Here is a 17,526-nt window from a genome sequence, read left to right on the forward strand (position 1 = left end):
CCACAACTATTCATTCGTTATGTACCGAACACCCACGAGAACGCTGGGCAGGGTGGCCAACACCTCCACCCTCGCACCCTTCCACCTTCGTGCCCTGGCCGCTGCTGCGGGCACCAGCTCCGCCAAGAGCAGTTCCAGCCATCATGCGTACGCCATCTGCAGCGCACTCTCTTAGCCTTGTCGTTGCTACGCACTCACACGATGGGGAGGGGCAGGCAACATCTGGGGCGAAGGGGCCACAAGGAACACGGCCGCAAGCGACCGGCCAAGGACGAAGACGACGATAGTGACCGCGAGGACGAGGAGGACATCAACAAGTTGGCGGGAGCAGACGACGCTAAGACGCCGGACGAGCTCGTGGTGGGGGACCTACGCGAGCAGATGGCCGAGAACGTGGGCCTTGACGGGGACCACGAGATCGGCCGCGAGGGGGGCGAGGGCCGCCTTCACGCCCTCCATGACGCCGAGCAGGACGCCCTCGAACGGCGCGGGTACGGGGGCGAGGAGGTGCCCTACACGGCTTCCGCCACCGACGACCCCGATGACCGCTCCGAGCAAGTCGACATCGGCAGAAGTGCTTGATTGCCCCCTCCTCCCCTCCCCTCCTTTACATCTTTCCTCATCCCTATCACCACTGCCTGTACATACCCCCTTTGCCTGTAGAGAAATGCAAAACAACTATGCTGGCCGTTACGGTCCATACACCATAACACATAATGTTAAAGTCAAATTATGTCCTACACATCATGGTCGCAGGGGGCCGTCGTGTGGTGGGGCTGGCGCCGAGGAGGAGAGGAGCTGGAGGGTTACGGCAGCAGTCGGGTCCTGCCCCGCTCCTCCTGCGTGCAGGGGTAGCTGCTGTTGATGGGGCGCCGGGATGGCCACCCCGCTCGCAGGTGCGGCCTCCACCGGGTGGATGGAGTGCCACGTGGAGCTTCTCGCCCTGCGCACAGCCACCACCAAGTGATCAGCGCACCACCCACGAGCAAGCGAGAAGGAAGCGGAGGTCGAGTGGTGGTACCGGCCACCAGGGGGTAGGCGAGCGTCCTCTGGGGACGGCAAGGAGTCCACCATCGTCGGCGTCGGCGTCGTCGCCACCAATGGAGCAGACGGCGAGGACGAGGTGGAGGAGGGCGAGAGAAGTTTGAACTTGTGGCGAAGCAGGCGGTACTTCTCGGCCTCGGCCTCCAGCACCACCAGATGCCTCTGCTCCCGCCACCGCACAAGTTAGCTGAGCGAGCTCACCACACCCTGGGCCATGGGCATGTTCTATAGGCCGGGACGGGTACCTCGAGCCCGAGGTGGCTCTTCTTGAGGGCGGCGTACTTGGCCTCGACGGCCTGCAGCTTGTGCACGCTGACCTGCTTGTGGTACTCGAGGAGCTGCTTTTGGGTGTGGGCGAGGGCGCCCTTGTCCTTCCGCTCCCGCTCTGCCCGCTCGGCCCGCTCCTTCATCTCCTCGTAGACGGTTTGCAGCGTCTGATGCCGCCCGTAGTGGGGGCACGCGGGCCTCTAATGAGCAGCCAGCCAACTAGGAAAAGTACTGGGGAGAGGGGGGAGCGCATGTACGTGGTGCTTCGCGTGGAGGGCGTGGAGCTGTTCGTTGAGGTCTGCCGCTAGGGCTTCCTGCACGTGGAGCTGCCGCTGGGCTTCCGTCAACTCGGCGATGGACAGGCTGCTCTCCCTTTTGCTGCGCTCCTCCCTGCGCGTCCATACAAACAGTCATATATGAGCGGCCATGACACGTGGCGTGGAGGGGGGAGGTGGAAGGCCACCAGAGGGCAAGCTCGTGGTTGAGAGACGACAAGCTGCCGCGGAAGTTGAGCGAATCGCCGGCCTGCGCTTGCATGGTCTCGACCTGCGCCTCCAGCTCGAGCAACCTTTGGGCACCGTGACACACCCACCCACACACACACACACACACACACGCACAGGAGAACAAATGGAGGGTTGGCCACATGCGCAGCACGGAGTCGTTCAAGGAATGGCCCGCGCGTACGTTGCGCTCTTCTGCTCGAGCTGCTGGAGGAGCGAGCGGTGGTCGTCGAGCGCCTGCTGGGCAGTATTCTCCCAGCGCAGGGCGGCGGCCTTGAGGTCACTGGTACAACGCCTCACCGGAGGGGTGAGAAACGGGCGAGAGCGGCGGTGAACCCGGGCGTGGCCACGTACGCGTTCTTGGCGTGGAGGTCGGCGAGGCTCTTGGTGAGGTGGCTCACGGTGGCACTGTGCCGCGCGTTGAGTTGGTGGATGTGCCGCTGCCGTTCCGAAAGCAGCTCCTGCACGCGCTTGAGGGCCTCCTGCTGGCGTCGCACTTCCTCCCGAAGGGCGTCGTGGTGGGCGTGGTCGGCTGTCGTGGCCAGCCCCTCCCGCTGGAGGGCGACGCATCGGTGGAACAGCTGGCGCCGCGCAAACCTGCTCGCCGCGCCCAGGTTAAAAGAGGAGGGGGGGGGTAGGAGGAGCGAGTGGCCAGACGATGAGGGGAGACCGCGTGCCTCTCGAAGAGCAGTTCGGTCCTGGCCACGACCAGTTGGCGCATGCACTGGTGCGAGTGCTGCCCCTCCGCCGGCTCGTCGTGGTCGCCTCCTGTTGCCAACTCCTCCTGCCGCGCGCACGCAAAAAGGTTAGCGACGGGAGCGGTGGCCAGGCAACCTTCTCCCGGGATCACTTGTACTGTGGCAGTAGCAGTGGCGGCGGTGTCCCGTGGCGTGGTTCCCAAGGGCGACATTGAGGAGTCGCGGTGGAGGCCCTCCTGCTCCACCAGGTCGAGCATCTGCAGCAGGCGCTCCCCTGTCACGCCCAAACAACCAAGTGTGGGTTACATTGGTCGGGGCACACCACGGTCCAGTGCGGGGAGGGGCAGCATACACGAATCGCGCACATGAGGCAGCGGCGTGGTGGAGCCCTTGGGCTGCACCACCTCTTCCCCAGCGTGCGCCGATGTATTGATCGTCTCCTGCTGCGGCTGCTGCGGCTTCTGCCCGACACGATGGCGGGGGACGGCTTGGAGTTGCTCGCAAAGCAGGCGCACGCGCTCGTCCCACCCCGAGTCGGACAGGGCGCCGTGGTCGTGGTCTCTCCGGTCCCCTGTCCGCTCGGAGGCGGCGGAGGTCGAATGGAGTAGAGGGGGCGGAGGGCACAGGGAGAAGCAGTCTGCGACGAGAGCGTAGGGGTCGCGGCGCTTCCATCGCTCGAGCGCTCCGGCAAGCTCGCTGGCGGGAGCCCACATTCACCACACGTGTTAGATCGGGAAACCGGGCATTAACCGGTTATGTGGTGCGCGGCGCGAACCTGGTCTCGTCGGACAAGACGAGAGCGGGATCCAGGGTGATACCGCCCAACAGGACCTGATGGCGCCCCAACGGTCACCATGGACGACGTCGGGCGGTCAGCCATGGGCAGACACGAACGCAGGTGGGTCGACAAAAAGAGGGGGGTACCTGCAGGGCGGAACCCAGGTGGGGGTGCTCGGTGTGTTCCCTGCGGAGGAACGACACGCTGGCGCACGGGAAGAGTACGTACCTGACGCACGAGCCGACGCACGAGGCCCGCGGGCCAGTGAGCAGCGGGCGGCATGCGGGGACATGAATGCGCGTAGGAGCGGGGGAGGGAGGGTGTACAGCAGGCGGAAGAACATGGCGGTGGGCCGGCCGAGATCGGGCGGGATCACTCCTGCCGCCCGCGAATCCCTCCCCGTCTGCTCGTGGACCTCGGGCCGGCCCTCCGCCCCACCACCACCCTCGCCATCGGCAGCGCCACCGCCGCCGCGGTGGGCAGGTTTGTCGGACGGCCAATGGAGGAGGCGATGCATGATGGCCAGCAGGGCCGATAGGAGCGGGGGCACTTGCGGGAGCGCGTGGGGCAGGACCATCACCAGCACCCACACCGCGCCCGCCACCACGCCCGCATCGCTCTCGTCCTACCATTCCCCCCACGCGCCGCCGCCGCACTGTGTGAGAGAGAACTGGGCTGCGTGCAGAGGGCAGCCACCACGTACCAGAGGGATACGCAGGAGTGTGGTGAGGAGGGGCGTGTCGGCGATCTCGTGGAGGTGCGGGCCTTGCCGGTGGACCACCGTGGCGAGCAGCTGCATGGCGCTCTGCTTGTGGTCGGCGTCGGTCAGGTACTCGTCCACGCGGAGGAACAGCGGCCGCGGGCAGCTGTCCCCGAACCTGGGTGTGTGTGTGTGCCAGTCACCGCCGGGTGTCACCAAGAAGGGCAGCCGAGAGCGGGAGGAGAGGCGGATGAAAGGAATGGGGCGGGTACGCGAGGAGCGCGGGGAGGCTGAGCGGGGCCTCGCCCTTGTGTGTGAAGTAGTCCTCGAGCAGCCTCGCCCGCGCATCGGCGACGTCGGCAGCCACCACGTCAACAAGCAGCGGCCCCAGCACCTCCCTGCGCTCCTCCGTAGCCCGCAAGCACGAACGTACGTACGTCAGCTGACGTGCGGCGGGGGGTGGTGCGGCGCTGCTGCTCGCGGAGAAGAGGGGAGGGTGGTGGCGGACCGCAGGCGCAGGTCGTTGGAGTGTAGGTGGCCCGGCTGGAGAATGAAGTCGAGCCAGGGGGCGAGTTTGCCCGCGCCGAACGCCTCCAGAAAGCGGTGCAGGTAGGCGAGGAGAGCTGCCACTTGCCCCTCGTGCCTTACGCCGCCCTGGTGGTGCCCACCCTTGAGTGTCGGTGCGTGCTGCAGTGAGAGCGCGGGATGGGGGGGTTCGATACCGCGAGGTGAGGGGCAGCCTGCCCCGCGGTCTGCAGCGGAAGGAGAGCTTCCACCACGGCCCCGCCTTCATCTGCTCCTGCTCGCTCCACCTGCACCAGGTCATGCGCTTGTCTTGGCTCCAAAAGCTTAAAAAAATCTTACACCGTACCAACGAGCACAGCTCCTCGTCAAAGTGGGCAGCAAGCACCGTGGCGGCCACCTTCTTGGCCAGGCTGCCCATCTTTGTTCTGCCTCTCTTACCCCCTGCCGCAAAAATGCCCCTTGTCCACTAAAAACTGAGCGGAGTGGGATTTGAACCCACGCATCCGGAGATAACAGTGCCTAAAACTGCCGCCTTAGACCACTCGGCCATCCGCCCCTTCCGGCGCTTTGCTCTGCTGGCGCATGCCTGGACCACTTCGGCATTAAAACCGCAATAAAGTACCGACAAAGAGTTCAATCCACAACCAATCCACAACAATGGAGAAGCCCTGGCGAGATCTGGAGAACGAGGATAAGGAAGAGGTTGGTCAGGACAATGAAGTAGGCGTGGAAGATCAGATCCAGGCACTGATTGGGGGCACACACGCTACGCTCCACTCCAGTACCCCAATCTCTTTCCTCTTCAATAGTCCCACCATTCATGCCACAGTGCCGCTCACCAATGGGCAGTGGGGCGAGAGCTGGAGCGTCTGCAGGGCGTGTGCGCCCTCCTCCTGGCACGTCTCCCCAGTGCCGTCGAACAGCAGCACCTTGGAGACCAGCTGTCAGCGGAGCACAGCGACGAGGCCGCAGCGAAAAGGGAACGGGAGGCCCGCGGGCTGACCGCCTACGCGATGCGGCACCTCCGGGAGCTGCAGGAGCAGGCACTCCTTTCCGGTTTGCACCCCACCGCCCATTTCCTCACTTCACACTAAACTAACGCAGGACCTGCGCGGTTGTAGCGGCTGTACTGGCATCGGTGGTTATCGACCGCGTGAGCGCCGATGGCTCTGTCAAAAACGGTAGGCAACCGACACACGACACGACACGCACGACACGCACGACACACGACACGCACGCCATGCGCGACACACGATGATGTTGTGCTCATTATCAGCCTTCCCTGTCCAGGAGGCTTTCTGTGCCTCGGCAGCGGCGACTCGACATCCGGCCTCTCGCTTCACGTGGACGACGTGCGTCGCGGGCAGGAGCAAACGGTGCAGGAGCAGTGGACGCAGCTGCGCCAGGCCGAGCTGCGCAACCACGTCCTGCAGCGGGAGAACGGGTTCCTCCGCCAGACCATACAGCGCTACCAGGCCCAGCTCTGCATCGTGGACCGAAAGGCGCAGAGCCTGGAGGGCCTCAACGCCCGCAAGCGCGAGGAGCACGTCGAGGAGCGGCTGCAGCTGCAGATGCAGGTGCAGGACCTCCAGGAGAAGCTCCTCGCACACCTGCCCCTCCCCCATTCCCGCAAGCGCCCCGGTAAACCAACCCCACCACACCTCCGCCTCCCCCCCCCACGCTGCACCCCCGACAAGCGCCTAACCCCCGACCAGAGGCGTCGTCGGAGGTTCAGGTTGAAGTGGAGAAGAGGAAGGACATGGAGGGCAAGTATCTGAAGGCGCGCGATGAACTGCACTATCACAAACAGGAGTGGTACGCGCGCGCGCGCACACACACTCGCGCATACACGACGCCGACGACACACCTGCTAAGCAGGCCTGGTGTGGGCACAGGGGACGGCAAGTGCAGGAGCTGCGACAGGAGAATGTGCTGCAGATGTCCCTCCTGAAGAGGCGGCACGCGCAGGAGCTGCAGCAGAAGCAGGCGCAGTGCGACGCCCTGCGCGCCGAATGCGAGCACCTCAAGAAGGAACTCCACCTCGTCAGCCAGGAGCAGGAGCACAGCAAGCGAAGGGCCAACGTGGAGAAGCTGCGCCGGCCATCGACTGCCCTGGCGCAGTTCACCTTGTCGCCCGCCCCGTCACCCCTCCCCTCGCCCATACGCCCGGCCACTCACTCGGCCTCGTCGGCATCGGGCGGGCACTCCGCCTCCGCCTCTGCCTCGGCCCCCTTCACCCCGCACACGTCGCCCCTCCGCCGGGGCGCGGCCCAACAACGACGGCCCCGCCCCATTGCCTACGCCGGAGGCGACAAGGAGACGGCGGAGGTCGACCACACGTTCGACGACGAGAACGACGATGATGGCCAGCACCAGGAGGAGGAGGCCAGCGAATGGGGGCGAGGTGTGCAGCAGGGGGCCACGCCTGCACGGCCTCCTCCGGTCGAAACGGCGGCGCACATGAGGCCTCACCGCCCCGCACAGCAGCAGGCAGATCAGTTCGAGAAGGACATGACCTTTTCCTTCATCGACGACGCCGACATGGTACACCCTCCAACCACCTCGTGCTGCGCTCTCGTGTGGTGTGTGTGTGTGACGTTGTACCAAGTCTTCTGACCGGCAGCATCACCTCCAGAGCGAAGACATGTTTGCACTCTCACGAGAACTCTCCTTTGCCACGACTCCTACGGCCACCAACACCTACAACACCTACGACGACGACGACGACGATACAGCCCCGAGCCGTACCGTGCGTCGCCGCATCCTCAACGAATAGTGGCGAGGCACAGATATCTGAACAACGATGTACATTGTACACCCCACCAACCACCACCGATGGCCCTGGGATTGGTTGGGTAGATGGGGGGGGGGGAAGAATGGTCTCAAATGCGCCGCTGCTCGATCTTGAGCGGACCCAGCACCACGAAGGGACCGTTCTTGCGCGCCGTCCCCGTCCTCACCTGATCACCAGCCCCCGCCCCAAACAATCAGCCACGAACGGTCTAGTGGTGGTTGGGGGGGGGTAGAAGAGTGGCGGACCTTGAGGTAGTAGACGACCTCGAACGACGACTGCCCGTCGCTGACGGTCGGGGCCAGGGTGAAGGGCAGCTTGAAGAACACCCGGTTCTGGTACCGAAACCGGCCCTTCACCGGGAACCTGCTCTCGCCATCGAACCCACACACACGACAGTGCCATGTCAGTGGTCAATCGCCGATCGGACATAAAATCCCAACAATGGGGGGTGTGTACCCCAGCGGCGACACCTCCAGGTTGATGACCTCCTCCTGGGGGGGGGGTACAGGGAGTGAGTGTTTATCGCGTGATTGGGGGAGAGGGGGAGGGTACGTCTTTTTTGGAGTTGACGTTGCGCAGGCCCTGGGAGAGGACGTAGGAGGTGCTCTTCTTGATGAGGGTGCAGGTGAGCTGCTTGATCTTCTTTTCGGTCATGTTGTGAATCTCGACGTGCAGCTCCATCTTGTCCCCCGCAAAGTACCGCTTCCGAGGGATATTCACTGTGGCGTGTGTCGTGTGTGTCGTGTGCATCGTGTCGTGGTACGCCTCAGCCAGGGGTGCGCGAGGCTGTAGAGGCCGTGGAGGTGGAGGTACCGGTCAGGGTGATGGGAACCTTGCAGTTCCAGGGGATCTTCTGCATCTTGGCGCGGCAGGGCGCGTCCCAATCGGTCTCGAGCCCGCCGATGACGTCCTTCTTGACCACCGCCTCGCCCTGCTGCTGCTGGGCCTTCTTCGCCAGCCCCTTTTGGTCCGGCACCGTCGTCATGAGGCCCATCTGTCGCGGTGCGACGGCGGCGGCGGTCAACATTTTCAGCGAAACAGAGCAGACGCGTGCGCGGGGGGGGGTTGGGCGGCACCTGAGTGTAGGGAACGGAGAGGCTGTCCATCTCCCGGAAGTTGTACTCGGCCACGGGCGCCTTCTTCTCCGCCTCCTCCACTTCTGCTCGTGCGCGCGCAGACCATCAACACCGCCGCCGCAGCCACCATTGCCGTCGCATGGAGTGGGTGAGGACTGAGTGGAGCGGTGGAGGTACCGTAGGCCGGGATGGGCTCCTGCTGGTCGTCGCTGCCCGACCCCCATTCAGCCTCCCCGAGGGACGGAGCCGCCCACCCCGCGAACGCACTGCCGCCGCTGGTCCCCGTGCCCGCCGGCACCGCTCCCATGCGCGCCTCCTTCCTGCCAACGCGTCGTTGCGTACATCACATATGGCTCGATCAGGCCACTCATGCACAGCCGTGTGCGTGCGTGTCGTGTCGTGCGTGTCGTGCGGTAGAGAAAGGTGGGCGAGGGTACGAACCTCTGCAGGAGCACCTGCTCGAGGAGGAGGAGACTCTGGTGCACCTGCTCGGCCTGCGACAGCGTCTGGTAGATGAGCTGGCCCTGCTCTGTAGCGGGCCGCCGCCGCCACCACCACACGCTCGATCTCGTCAGGCCACGATCGGAGGCGGGCGCAGCTGCAGTGGTGCGTGTGCGGCAGAGTGAGGGGGGTACCGGTGCGGGGCTGGAGGGAGGGGCTGGGGGTGGGCGGAGGGCAGGTGCCCATGTCGGCGTGCACCCGGTTGAGGGTGGCCTCGGCCGTGACCAGGGGCTGCCCGAGCCGGTCGATCATGTGCTTGAACACCTGTGCCACACCACCCAAACACCCATCCCCCCCACGCACACGCACACGCACATGCGCACGGTCAGAAACGTGGAAAGAACGAAGAAGAACGAAGAGGCGACAATGAGGGAACAAAGTGGGAGAAAGATGGGGGAAGACACGACTGGTACCCCCCTTTGTCCCGCGGCAGGAGATGAGAGGGGGGGGAGGTGCCAACACCAAGAGGAGGGGCGGTACCCGATGGAACTTGGCCTGGTATTCTTGCTCTGCCACTGCTGCCTCGTCCATGGCACTGTGCATATGCTCTGCCCTCTTCTTCTTTCTTGTTGTTTGATGATCAAAAATGTTGTCTTAGTAGTTTTTAGCTATGCAATTTGAAGTATGCGTTTTTTCTTTTTCTTTTTCTTCTTTTTCTTTTTCTCTGTGTGTTTGTTTATCTGAAAGAAAAGAAGTACTAAAAGGATGGAGGCCCACGAAGATGCGGAGCTCCAGGCCGAGGGGGCCTCCCTTTTCCCCGCGGGCCTGACCTTGGACGAGGTGCGCGAAGCCGTGCGCGGCATCAAGGCCTACGTCGAATTCGACCGCCGTACCCCCCACCCCTCTTCTTCTGCGTCATCCTTTCCCATCCCTGATGCCGAGGGTCGTGTGTGTCGTGTGTGTCGTGTGTGTCGTGTGTGTCGTGTGTGTCGTGTGTGTCGTGTGTGTCGTGTGTCGTGCGTGTCGTGTCGTGTGTGTTGTGTGTCGTGCGTGTCGTGCGTGTCGTGTCGTGTTATGTGTAGAGGACCACGTCGTGTTCTCGTACGTGCTGGTCACCACCGAGACCTTCCCCGACCCGGCCCTCGCTCCCGACCCGACGTACGTTCGCGCGTCGTGCCCCACCCATCCACCCATCCAGCGCTCCCAGGGCTTCCGGCGGTAGTCGCGTGTGTGCGGCGTGGCGTTCGCTCACGCCAGGCCTGGTGTGTGGCGGGTACCCGCGTGTGTGTGTGGGTGGGTGGGTGGGTGGGTGGTGCGCAGGACGCGGCGTGTGTGGCAGGTGAGGCGCGAATGCCGCGGGCTCGTGTTCGCCAAATCCGGTGAACTCCTCTCGCGCCGGTAGGCACACCCCGCCCTGATGCCACGATGAGTTGCGCAGTTGCAGTGCAGTGGTCTCATCTGCGTCATCACCATCGCCGCCGCCGCCGCCGCGGCTACAGGTACCACAAGTTCTTCAACATCAACGAGTCTCGGGAGGCCAACGTGGCCAACATCGACTTCTCCCGCCCGCACGTCATCCTTGAGAAGCTCGACGGCTCCATGGTCTGTACGTGGCCCTCACACCTGCACACCCGTCCACGCGGCGCCCAGCCAACGTCTGTGTCGTGTCTGTGTCTGTGTCTGTGTCGTGTCTGTGTCTGTGTCTGTGTCGTGTCGTGTCGTGTCGTGTCGTGTCGTGTCGTGTCGTGTCGTGTCGTGTCGTGTCGTGTCGTGTCGTGTGGTGTGCAGCGCCGTACGTGGTGGCGGGTCGGCTGCTGTTCGCCACGAAGAAGGGTCCCTCGCCCGTGGGAAACGACGTCGCGCAGTTCGTGGAGCGGGTCAAGGCGGCTCAGGACTACGCGGCCTTCTGCCACACCTGGATACAGCACGGCTACACCCCGTACGCACGCATCGCACACACCACACTCACCGCACACACCACGCGCACGCGCACAGCACGACACTCGCGCCCGCGTGTGTGCTCACGTGAGTGTACGTGCGGCAGGCTGTTTGAATGGTGCTCGCGCATGACGCCGATCATCCTGGACTACCCCGAGGACCAGCTCGTCCTCACCGCCCTGCGCCACAACCACTCCGGCAACTACCTCAGCTATCCGCGCATGGTCTGTGACCCCCTCCCCCTCTCATCATACATCGTGTGTCGTGCGTGTCGTGCGTGTCGTGTCGTGTCGTGTCGTGTCGTGTCGTGTCGTGTCGTGTCGTGTCGTGTCGTGTCGTGTCGTGTCGTGTCGTGTCGTGCAGCTCACGGTCTGTGTACGGCGCAGGTGGAGGCGGGCAGGGAGCACGCGATTCCGGTGGTGCGGGAGTACAACGCCGGCCACACGCGATCACACAGCCTCGCCGAGTTCCTGGAGACCATCAAGAACGACCGCGGCCTCGAGGGCTGCGTGCTGCGGTTCGACGACGGCGCGATGTTCAAGATCAAGACCCTATGGTACCACAACCTCAACCGGGGCCTCCACATGATGACCAAGACCAGGACCAACAACGAAAAGTTCATGTGGCGCATCATCCTCGACCACAAGTACGACGACATGAAGGTCTACATCTCCGTCGACGAGAGGTGCGTGCTCCCCTCCCTCCACCACCCGCTTTCTTTCTTCTTTTCCTGCGCCTACCACCACTGTGTGCTTGGCGTACGCATGTAGATCGCGGATCGATCGGTTCGCCAACGACCTCCTCACCAACCTGGAGGCGAGCGCCTCCGCCATCGAGACCGAGGTGGCCCAATTCAAGGCCACCCTTCCCGAGGGTACCCTTGCTCTTACTTACCTACCTTTCCCATACCCCCGCGTGCGACACAACTCATGTGTTGGTTGATGGGTGGGTGGTGCGTCACTGCAGAGGGGAACGCCGCCGAGCGGCAGAAGGCCTTCGCGCAGTTCGTGAGCTCCCGCGACAAGCTGGTGCAGCCCGTCTTCTGGAAGGTGTGGCGCGGTGACGACGCCCGCGAGAGGTGCGCCTCCAACCCCCCGGTCTCCCTTTTGAAGTCCTCTGACATCCGCAGCACACCACCACTGACCCGTCCCCCCCTCTTTTTTCTTCACCTCTTCCAGTGTGCTCTCCCATGCGCTCAAGAATCTGGAGCGCAGCCTGGCCGAGGTGAGCGTTCTCTTCGCCGGCGGCGTCCGGTTTGCGCAGTACGCCAAGGACACCGAAAACCAGGTGGCCCGGCGGTCCTTCTCCGACTGGCACTGACTGACCGCCTCCCTCCCCAACCTGTCATCTTATTTATTTATAGTTTCTTAGAAGCCCAGTGGGCGTTGGTGTGGCGTCGGCCTGGGTGCAGGCGGAGGGGAGAGTGGGGGAGGCTGGTGGGGCGGGGCCGGAGGGGTCGATGGCGTAGGCGGCGGCCTTGCGCTGGAGGAGTGCGTGGAGGGCGGCGGAGGTGGAGGGCGCGGCAGCGGGGTTGAGAGGGCTAGACGCCCGATCGACCAAGTAGAGCACGGAGCGGAACGGCACGCCCGCGTGTTCCGACAGCGCCACCTCGCACGTGCGGCTGTTGCTCACTCCTGCACACGCGCGAACACACGCGCGCGCGCGCGCACACACACACACACATACGACACACACACACACAACCCGTTAGGCGCCGACGAGTTGTGTCAAGGTGCGTGGAGCAAACCCTCAGAGCAGCCAGGCGGGTGGCTGGCAACGCGCTCGCGCAGCTTCTTCAGCGCCGACCGGGGCAGTTCGGGAAAGCAGAGGCCGCGATCGCCGGCCATGCCGCAGCAGGGCACGGCCGAGTCGAGGAGAAGGGACCCGAGGCGCTTGGCGGGGGCCTCGCCCGTGCACTGCTTGAGTACGCTGAGAAACTTCTGGTCGACCCCCGCCATCCGCTTCGAGCTGCACGTCGTGTGGTACACCAGGCCCTCCTCACGCGGGGTCCACTGGAGGCGCGAGAGGAGGAAGTCGTGGGTGAACTCCACGGGCTCGAAGATCTCCAGCTTCTGCTGCTTCTTGGCCTCGGGAAGCCCCAACGACTCGTCTATAATCGTGCGTGTCGTGCGTGTCGTGCGTGTCGTGCGTGTCGTGCGTGTCGTGCGTGTCGTGCGTGTCGTGCGTGTTATGTCGTGAGAAGAAGCAAAGTCGCCAGGGGAAGGCGGTGGAGGGTACCGGGCGTGGGCTTGTGGGTCTTGGCGTGGAGGGCGCAGGGGCTCATGTCGAAGAGGACGGGGAGGCGGCCGTGGTCCGATGCGCGCCAGAGGACGGCGTGCAGCTCGTCGGCCTTCTGGCGCGCCTGGTGCGGGAACCCTCGACTCTCGAACGCCATCCCGCAGCACAGCCCCGCCAGCCCCTCCGGCACTGCTCACATCATTCCCAGCATTCCCTAGGATCAGCTAGGCTCCTTCATCACCCGAAGGAGGTGGTGGTGGTAAGGCGACGTACGAATGACGTCGTAGCCGGCCTTGCCCAGCACCGAGAGGGCGACGTCGGGCAGCGCCCGCCCCTCGGTCTTCTCGCTCGTCGACACGCCCATCACCCGATTCGCACAGCTCGGGAAGTACACCACTGCCCATCCACCCAGTCAAACATAGTCAGCATTCCTCAAGCGTTTTCTCTCGAGTGGGGCCGGGGGGGTCAACCTTGGTCTTTGCTGGTGGCGGTGGGCGGAGGAGGCGAAGGGGCGTGGCCGCCGCGGGGCAGGTGCGGGTTCCACTGCGGGCTGGCGGGGAGCACCCGGTGGAGGGCGTCGGAGAGGGCGCGCATGACCCGGGCACCCACCACCCGGTGGCCCACGTGGGCCGCCTGCAGCGCCGTCCGCCCCATCCCGTTCACCAGGGCAAAGTGATCGGCGGCGGCCTGGGCGACCGTCTGTGCCCAGGGCGAGCGCTCCGTCGCCCGCAGAGTCTTGATGAGCTGCCCCGTGTTGACTGACACACCACCACGCGTCAGCCCAAATGGCAACCGGGCGGGGGCGGTGGGCAAGTGGCGTACTGTTGACGGGGCAGGCGGTGGCGCACATGCCGTCGGCAGCGCACGTGTCGTCGCCGGCGTACCGGAACTGCTGCTCGAGCTCGGCCAACCGCGCCGGATCGCTCTTGGTGCGCCGCAGCTGCTGGATCTCTGCAGCCCATCGCACCAGTGAGTCGACGCCGAAGATGGTGGTCTTAGGTTTGTGGTGGGGAGAGTGGTGTACCTCGCCAGATCACGATGCGTTGGCGCGGCGATAGGGTGAGCTCGCGCGAGGGGCAGTTCTTCTCGCAGAAGCCGCACTCGATGCACTGGTCCACCAGCGAATGCGCTTCACATGTAATCCGGTTAGTCGTGCGTCCCCCCCCCCTTGCGCCCCACGCACGCTCAGGGCGTACCAGCGGGCATGGGCTTGAGGTTCTTGACATGGATCTGCGGGTCGTCGTTCAATAGCACCCCTGGACGAGATGAGTTGTAAGGTGTGAGTTGTGGGTCGTGTGGTCGATGCACGTACGTGTGTGAGTGTGTGTGTGTGTGTGTGTGTGTGTGTCGTGTGGTAGAGGAATAGGGGGTACCGGGGTTGAGGAGGTGGTGGGGGTCGAAGGCCTTCTTGATGTCCTTCATGAGGGCGTACCCGTCCTTGCCCCACTCCATCTCCACGAAGGGCGCCACGTTGCGGCCCGTCCCGTGCTCCGCCTTCAAGCTGCCGCCGTACTTGGTGGCGACGATCGCGCAGAGCTCGTCCATCATGGCCCCGTACCGCTCCTGCTCCGGGCGGCTGTCGAATCCCTGCGCGAACAGCAGGTGCAGGTTGCCTGGCGCACCACCAGCCGTGGGTCAGTTTTTCTTGCGACTCCCCCCCCCAAAGCTTGCGCGCGTGTTGGAGCGCTTTGAAGTACCGTCGAGGGCGTGTCCGAAGATGACGGCATCATCGTAGCGGTGCCGCTTGAACATGTCCTGCAGGTCCATCGTCATGGCCGCCAGCCGCGGCACCTCCACAGCCACGTCTGCTCACAGACTCACTCGCGTCAGCGCGAGGCGTTGCAATTGATGGTTGATCGCTAGCGACGCCAATGATGACGATGATGGCAATGATGATGATGATGGAGGCAGGGGGCTGAGATGTACCTTCGAGGATGACGGAGGTGGACACGGGGCGCATGGCACCGGCGGACGGGATGATGCCGCGCCGCACGTCCCACATGAGGTTGAACACGCGCGGGTCCGACGTGAACTGCACCTCCTTCACCTTGCGATACGGACGCACCGCCTTGGCCACTGGCGCCAGGCCAATACAACACACAACGCACACAAGTGTCAGCGTGTGCGTCAGTGTACTGAAATACGTCGCATTGCATTCGACTCGGGGGTGCTAGCACGGTATGTACCGTGCTCGACGCGGTCGGCGAGCTCGTCGGTGGTGTCGGCGCGCGTCTCGACGAGGAGGATTGCCACGTCCTGCCCGTGCTCGCCGCTCAGGCCCACCTGCGCCAGCTTGTCCTGCACATACGTGGGTCCAGTCACAGTCGATCACCATCGGGAATTGGGGGGGGGAAGAGGGGAAGGAACGAGAGGGGTGAGGCCTACGCGAGCAGATACGAGGCAGGCGCGGTCCATGAGCTCCACGGCGTCGACGGGCGCCAGCTTGAGCGCACTCACCGCCTCGCAGGCCGTGATCACCTGACGGCGATCGCCAGACCACGACAGGTGGTCAGCACAGACTAGTCTCCCCAGGGAACGGCAGCGAGGGAGGGAGGGACGGGGAGACGAGTGCGCACATCGGGGAAGAGCATGATGGACGAGGCTTTGTGGGGCAGCTCCGGCACCGTGCGCATCGTAACTCCGCCTAAGAGCGCAGGCACGACGCAAAGGTGTGAGCTCCTATCTTGGACGCACACCACCCGTCGATTTGCACCTCGCCCCAAATTGGTCAGGAAGGGGCAACGTACTGATGAAGGCAAGCGTGCCCTCACTTCCCACAATCTGGAAATGAGCGAAGAAGAAGAATAAGAAGAATAAGAAGAATAAGAAGAAAGAGAGGTCAAGGGACAACGATTGGTGCTGGAGATGGTGATTGGGGTCTCGTACGAGGTGTTTGAGGATCTCGAATGGATCGGTAAAATCGGCGAGCGCGTTGATGGAGTAGCCCGTGGTGTTCTTTATCGAGTACTTGCGCTTGATCCTGCGCACCCACATTTCATCGTGTGAGATTCGCTGCGGCAGGGGGGCGTAAGTGGGGGTGGGGGTGTGCATTACCGGGCCAGGAGGTCGGGGTTGGAGTGCTGCACGTGGTGGGCCATGGCCGACAACTCGGACAGGAGGTGGCCGTGCGATTGGCTGAACCGCTCCCTGCTCTCCTGCGAGGCTGTGTCGAGCACGGTGCCGTCGGCCAGCACGATCCGGATGTCCTCGATGGTATTGTATGTGTTCTGCCTCGTCTGTGCTCGCGTGCACACACACACACACACACACACACACACACACACACACACACACACACAACACACACACACACACACACCCAATCGAGCGTGTTATGACATATTTCACACAGTCGCGGCTATTGATAGGCAGGTACCCCGCAGCACATGCCGGAAGAGTTGTTGGCGGTGATGCCGCCGATCATGCACGACTCGATGCTCGACGGGTCCGGCCCGATCTTCCGCCCGTACAGGCCTGCGATCGCGGCCCACGCGTCAGCAAGGTGCTGAATGGTGGAGGCATTGGTGGATGAAAGGTAATAGGTACCGAGGACTTTGTTGGCCTGCCCGCCGATGACGCCCGGCTGGAGGCGCACGCGCGAGCCTTCGGGGTCGAGTACGTCGATGTGGCTCCACTTGGAGGGCACCAGGCGCAGCAGCACCGAGTCGGTGATGGCCTGGCCCGACAGGGACGTGCCCGCGGCCCGGAACGTGATGGGCGCCCCGAACCGCTCCGCCAGCCCCAGCGCCTTCACCACCTACCTCGCCACCGCCGCCGCCAACCGTCAGCGCACAGACCACGAACGGGCGCTTCAAGCGTGGGGGGAAGAGACCTCGTCTTCGCGTTCGACCTGCACCACCAGCTTGGGGATGAGGCGGTAGAAAGATGCGTCCGTCCCGTAGGCCAGCGTGCGCAGCGGATCGCTCACCTGCGCGGCGTGCCCACCGTTGTGGCGACAGAGGCCATCCATTGAGCAGCCGAGATGGACCTCGCGCGCAAACGAAACCAAAAAGGGGTCGCAACGGCAAGTACCACTTGGTCCTCGCGCAGGAACTTGCGCAGCTCGCGGGCCAGCGCCGCATAGTTCTCCGGCAGCTGCTGGCCTCCTGCTGCTGCCGTGGTGGTCGTGTGAGTGAGGTGCATCAGATATGTAGAGGGCATACACGAGGGGGTTCGAACTACTGGTACCGCTCTTGGTCGGGCGCGGAGAGGAGTGGGCGTGGGACGGATCCGAGCAGGCCGGCCCGCATCCCTTGCCGGCGGTGTGCGCCTCAGTGTGGACACTCCGCCTACGTGTGCAGGCGCGCCAGGAGTAGATGAGCGTGGGCACCCGAGACTTGAGAGGGGGGGGGGCGTGGCGGAGAGAGGGTGGAGGGCACGTACGGGGAGGAAAGGGTGGACCACGACCGCACGGCAGCAGGCACCGAGGGGGCGAGCAGACGTGCGGTTGCCGGTGGGGGGAGACAGGCGGCGCAATGTAGGGGACGTCGCAGCAGCACGCGCCCGCGCAACATCATGGTGTGT

The 17,526-nt window shown here is 64.2% G+C and overlaps 5 protein-coding genes and 1 pseudogene across 5 annotated transcripts; 3 read left to right on the plus strand and 3 right to left on the minus strand.

The window, feature by feature from the left end:
• Nucleotides 1-19: 19 nt before the first annotated feature.
• On the plus strand, nucleotides 20-582 carry ACA1_064280 (uncharacterized protein; the record flags this gene model as incomplete). Its single annotated transcript, XM_004339609.1, has 2 exons — nucleotides 20-147; nucleotides 234-582. 2 exons carry the CDS (start codon nucleotides 20-22, stop codon nucleotides 580-582), a joined length of 477 nt encoding a protein of 158 aa, XP_004339657.1.
• A 162-nt stretch (nucleotides 583-744) lies between these two features.
• On the minus strand, nucleotides 745-4,933 carry ACA1_064290 (uncharacterized protein; the record flags this gene model as incomplete). Its single annotated transcript, XM_004339610.1, has 19 exons — nucleotides 745-943; nucleotides 1,022-1,206; nucleotides 1,290-1,511; nucleotides 1,569-1,701; nucleotides 1,775-1,879; nucleotides 1,999-2,097; nucleotides 2,151-2,395; nucleotides 2,485-2,598; nucleotides 2,671-2,786; nucleotides 2,835-2,973; nucleotides 3,028-3,208; nucleotides 3,288-3,343; nucleotides 3,437-3,476; nucleotides 3,617-3,915; nucleotides 3,994-4,168; nucleotides 4,263-4,388; nucleotides 4,499-4,644; nucleotides 4,713-4,802; nucleotides 4,862-4,933. The coding sequence occupies 19 exons, from the start codon at nucleotides 4,931-4,933 to the stop codon at nucleotides 745-747; spliced, it is 2,742 nt and encodes a 913-aa protein (XP_004339658.1).
• A 239-nt stretch (nucleotides 4,934-5,172) lies between these two features.
• Nucleotides 5,173-7,291, plus strand: ACA1_064300 (annotated as a pseudogene).
• A 106-nt stretch (nucleotides 7,292-7,397) lies between these two features.
• Nucleotides 7,398-9,429, minus strand: ACA1_064310 (arrestin (or santigen), c-terminal domain containing protein; the record flags this gene model as incomplete). The annotated part of the gene is made up of 10 exons (XM_004339611.1): nucleotides 7,398-7,475; nucleotides 7,555-7,672; nucleotides 7,766-7,800; nucleotides 7,862-8,028; nucleotides 8,123-8,303; nucleotides 8,386-8,468; nucleotides 8,563-8,705; nucleotides 8,827-8,914; nucleotides 9,021-9,150; nucleotides 9,367-9,429. The coding sequence occupies 10 exons, from the start codon at nucleotides 9,427-9,429 to the stop codon at nucleotides 7,398-7,400; spliced, it is 1,086 nt and encodes a 361-aa protein (XP_004339659.1).
• A 162-nt stretch (nucleotides 9,430-9,591) lies between these two features.
• ACA1_064320 (uncharacterized protein) lies at nucleotides 9,592-12,084 on the plus strand (the record flags this gene model as incomplete). The annotated part of the gene is made up of 10 exons (XM_004339612.1): nucleotides 9,592-9,715; nucleotides 9,909-9,984; nucleotides 10,147-10,224; nucleotides 10,326-10,432; nucleotides 10,615-10,765; nucleotides 10,871-10,988; nucleotides 11,151-11,449; nucleotides 11,535-11,638; nucleotides 11,731-11,842; nucleotides 11,943-12,084. 10 exons carry the CDS (start codon nucleotides 9,592-9,594, stop codon nucleotides 12,082-12,084), a joined length of 1,311 nt encoding a protein of 436 aa, XP_004339660.1.
• Nucleotides 12,085-12,117: 33 nt separating this feature from the next.
• ACA1_064330 (glycolate dehydrogenase) lies at nucleotides 12,118-17,519 on the minus strand (the record flags this gene model as incomplete). The annotated part of the gene is made up of 23 exons (XM_004339613.1): nucleotides 12,118-12,398; nucleotides 12,512-12,874; nucleotides 13,003-13,191; nucleotides 13,276-13,398; nucleotides 13,473-13,760; nucleotides 13,825-13,953; nucleotides 14,027-14,131; nucleotides 14,199-14,258; nucleotides 14,376-14,615; nucleotides 14,700-14,807; nucleotides 14,929-15,078; nucleotides 15,189-15,300; nucleotides 15,388-15,480; nucleotides 15,579-15,646; nucleotides 15,750-15,783; nucleotides 15,889-15,982; nucleotides 16,057-16,238; nucleotides 16,379-16,476; nucleotides 16,549-16,759; nucleotides 16,835-16,930; nucleotides 17,035-17,108; nucleotides 17,191-17,291; nucleotides 17,386-17,519. The coding sequence occupies 23 exons, from the start codon at nucleotides 17,517-17,519 to the stop codon at nucleotides 12,118-12,120; spliced, it is 3,333 nt and encodes a 1,110-aa protein (XP_004339661.1).
• Nucleotides 17,520-17,526: the final 7 nt, after the last annotated feature.

The sequence above is a fragment of the Acanthamoeba castellanii genome (genome assembly GCF_000313135.1).
Source record: "Acanthamoeba castellanii str. Neff unplaced genomic scaffold scf7180000084599, whole genome shotgun sequence".
Lineage (NCBI taxonomy): Eukaryota > Discosea > Longamoebia > Acanthamoebidae > Acanthamoeba > Acanthamoeba castellanii.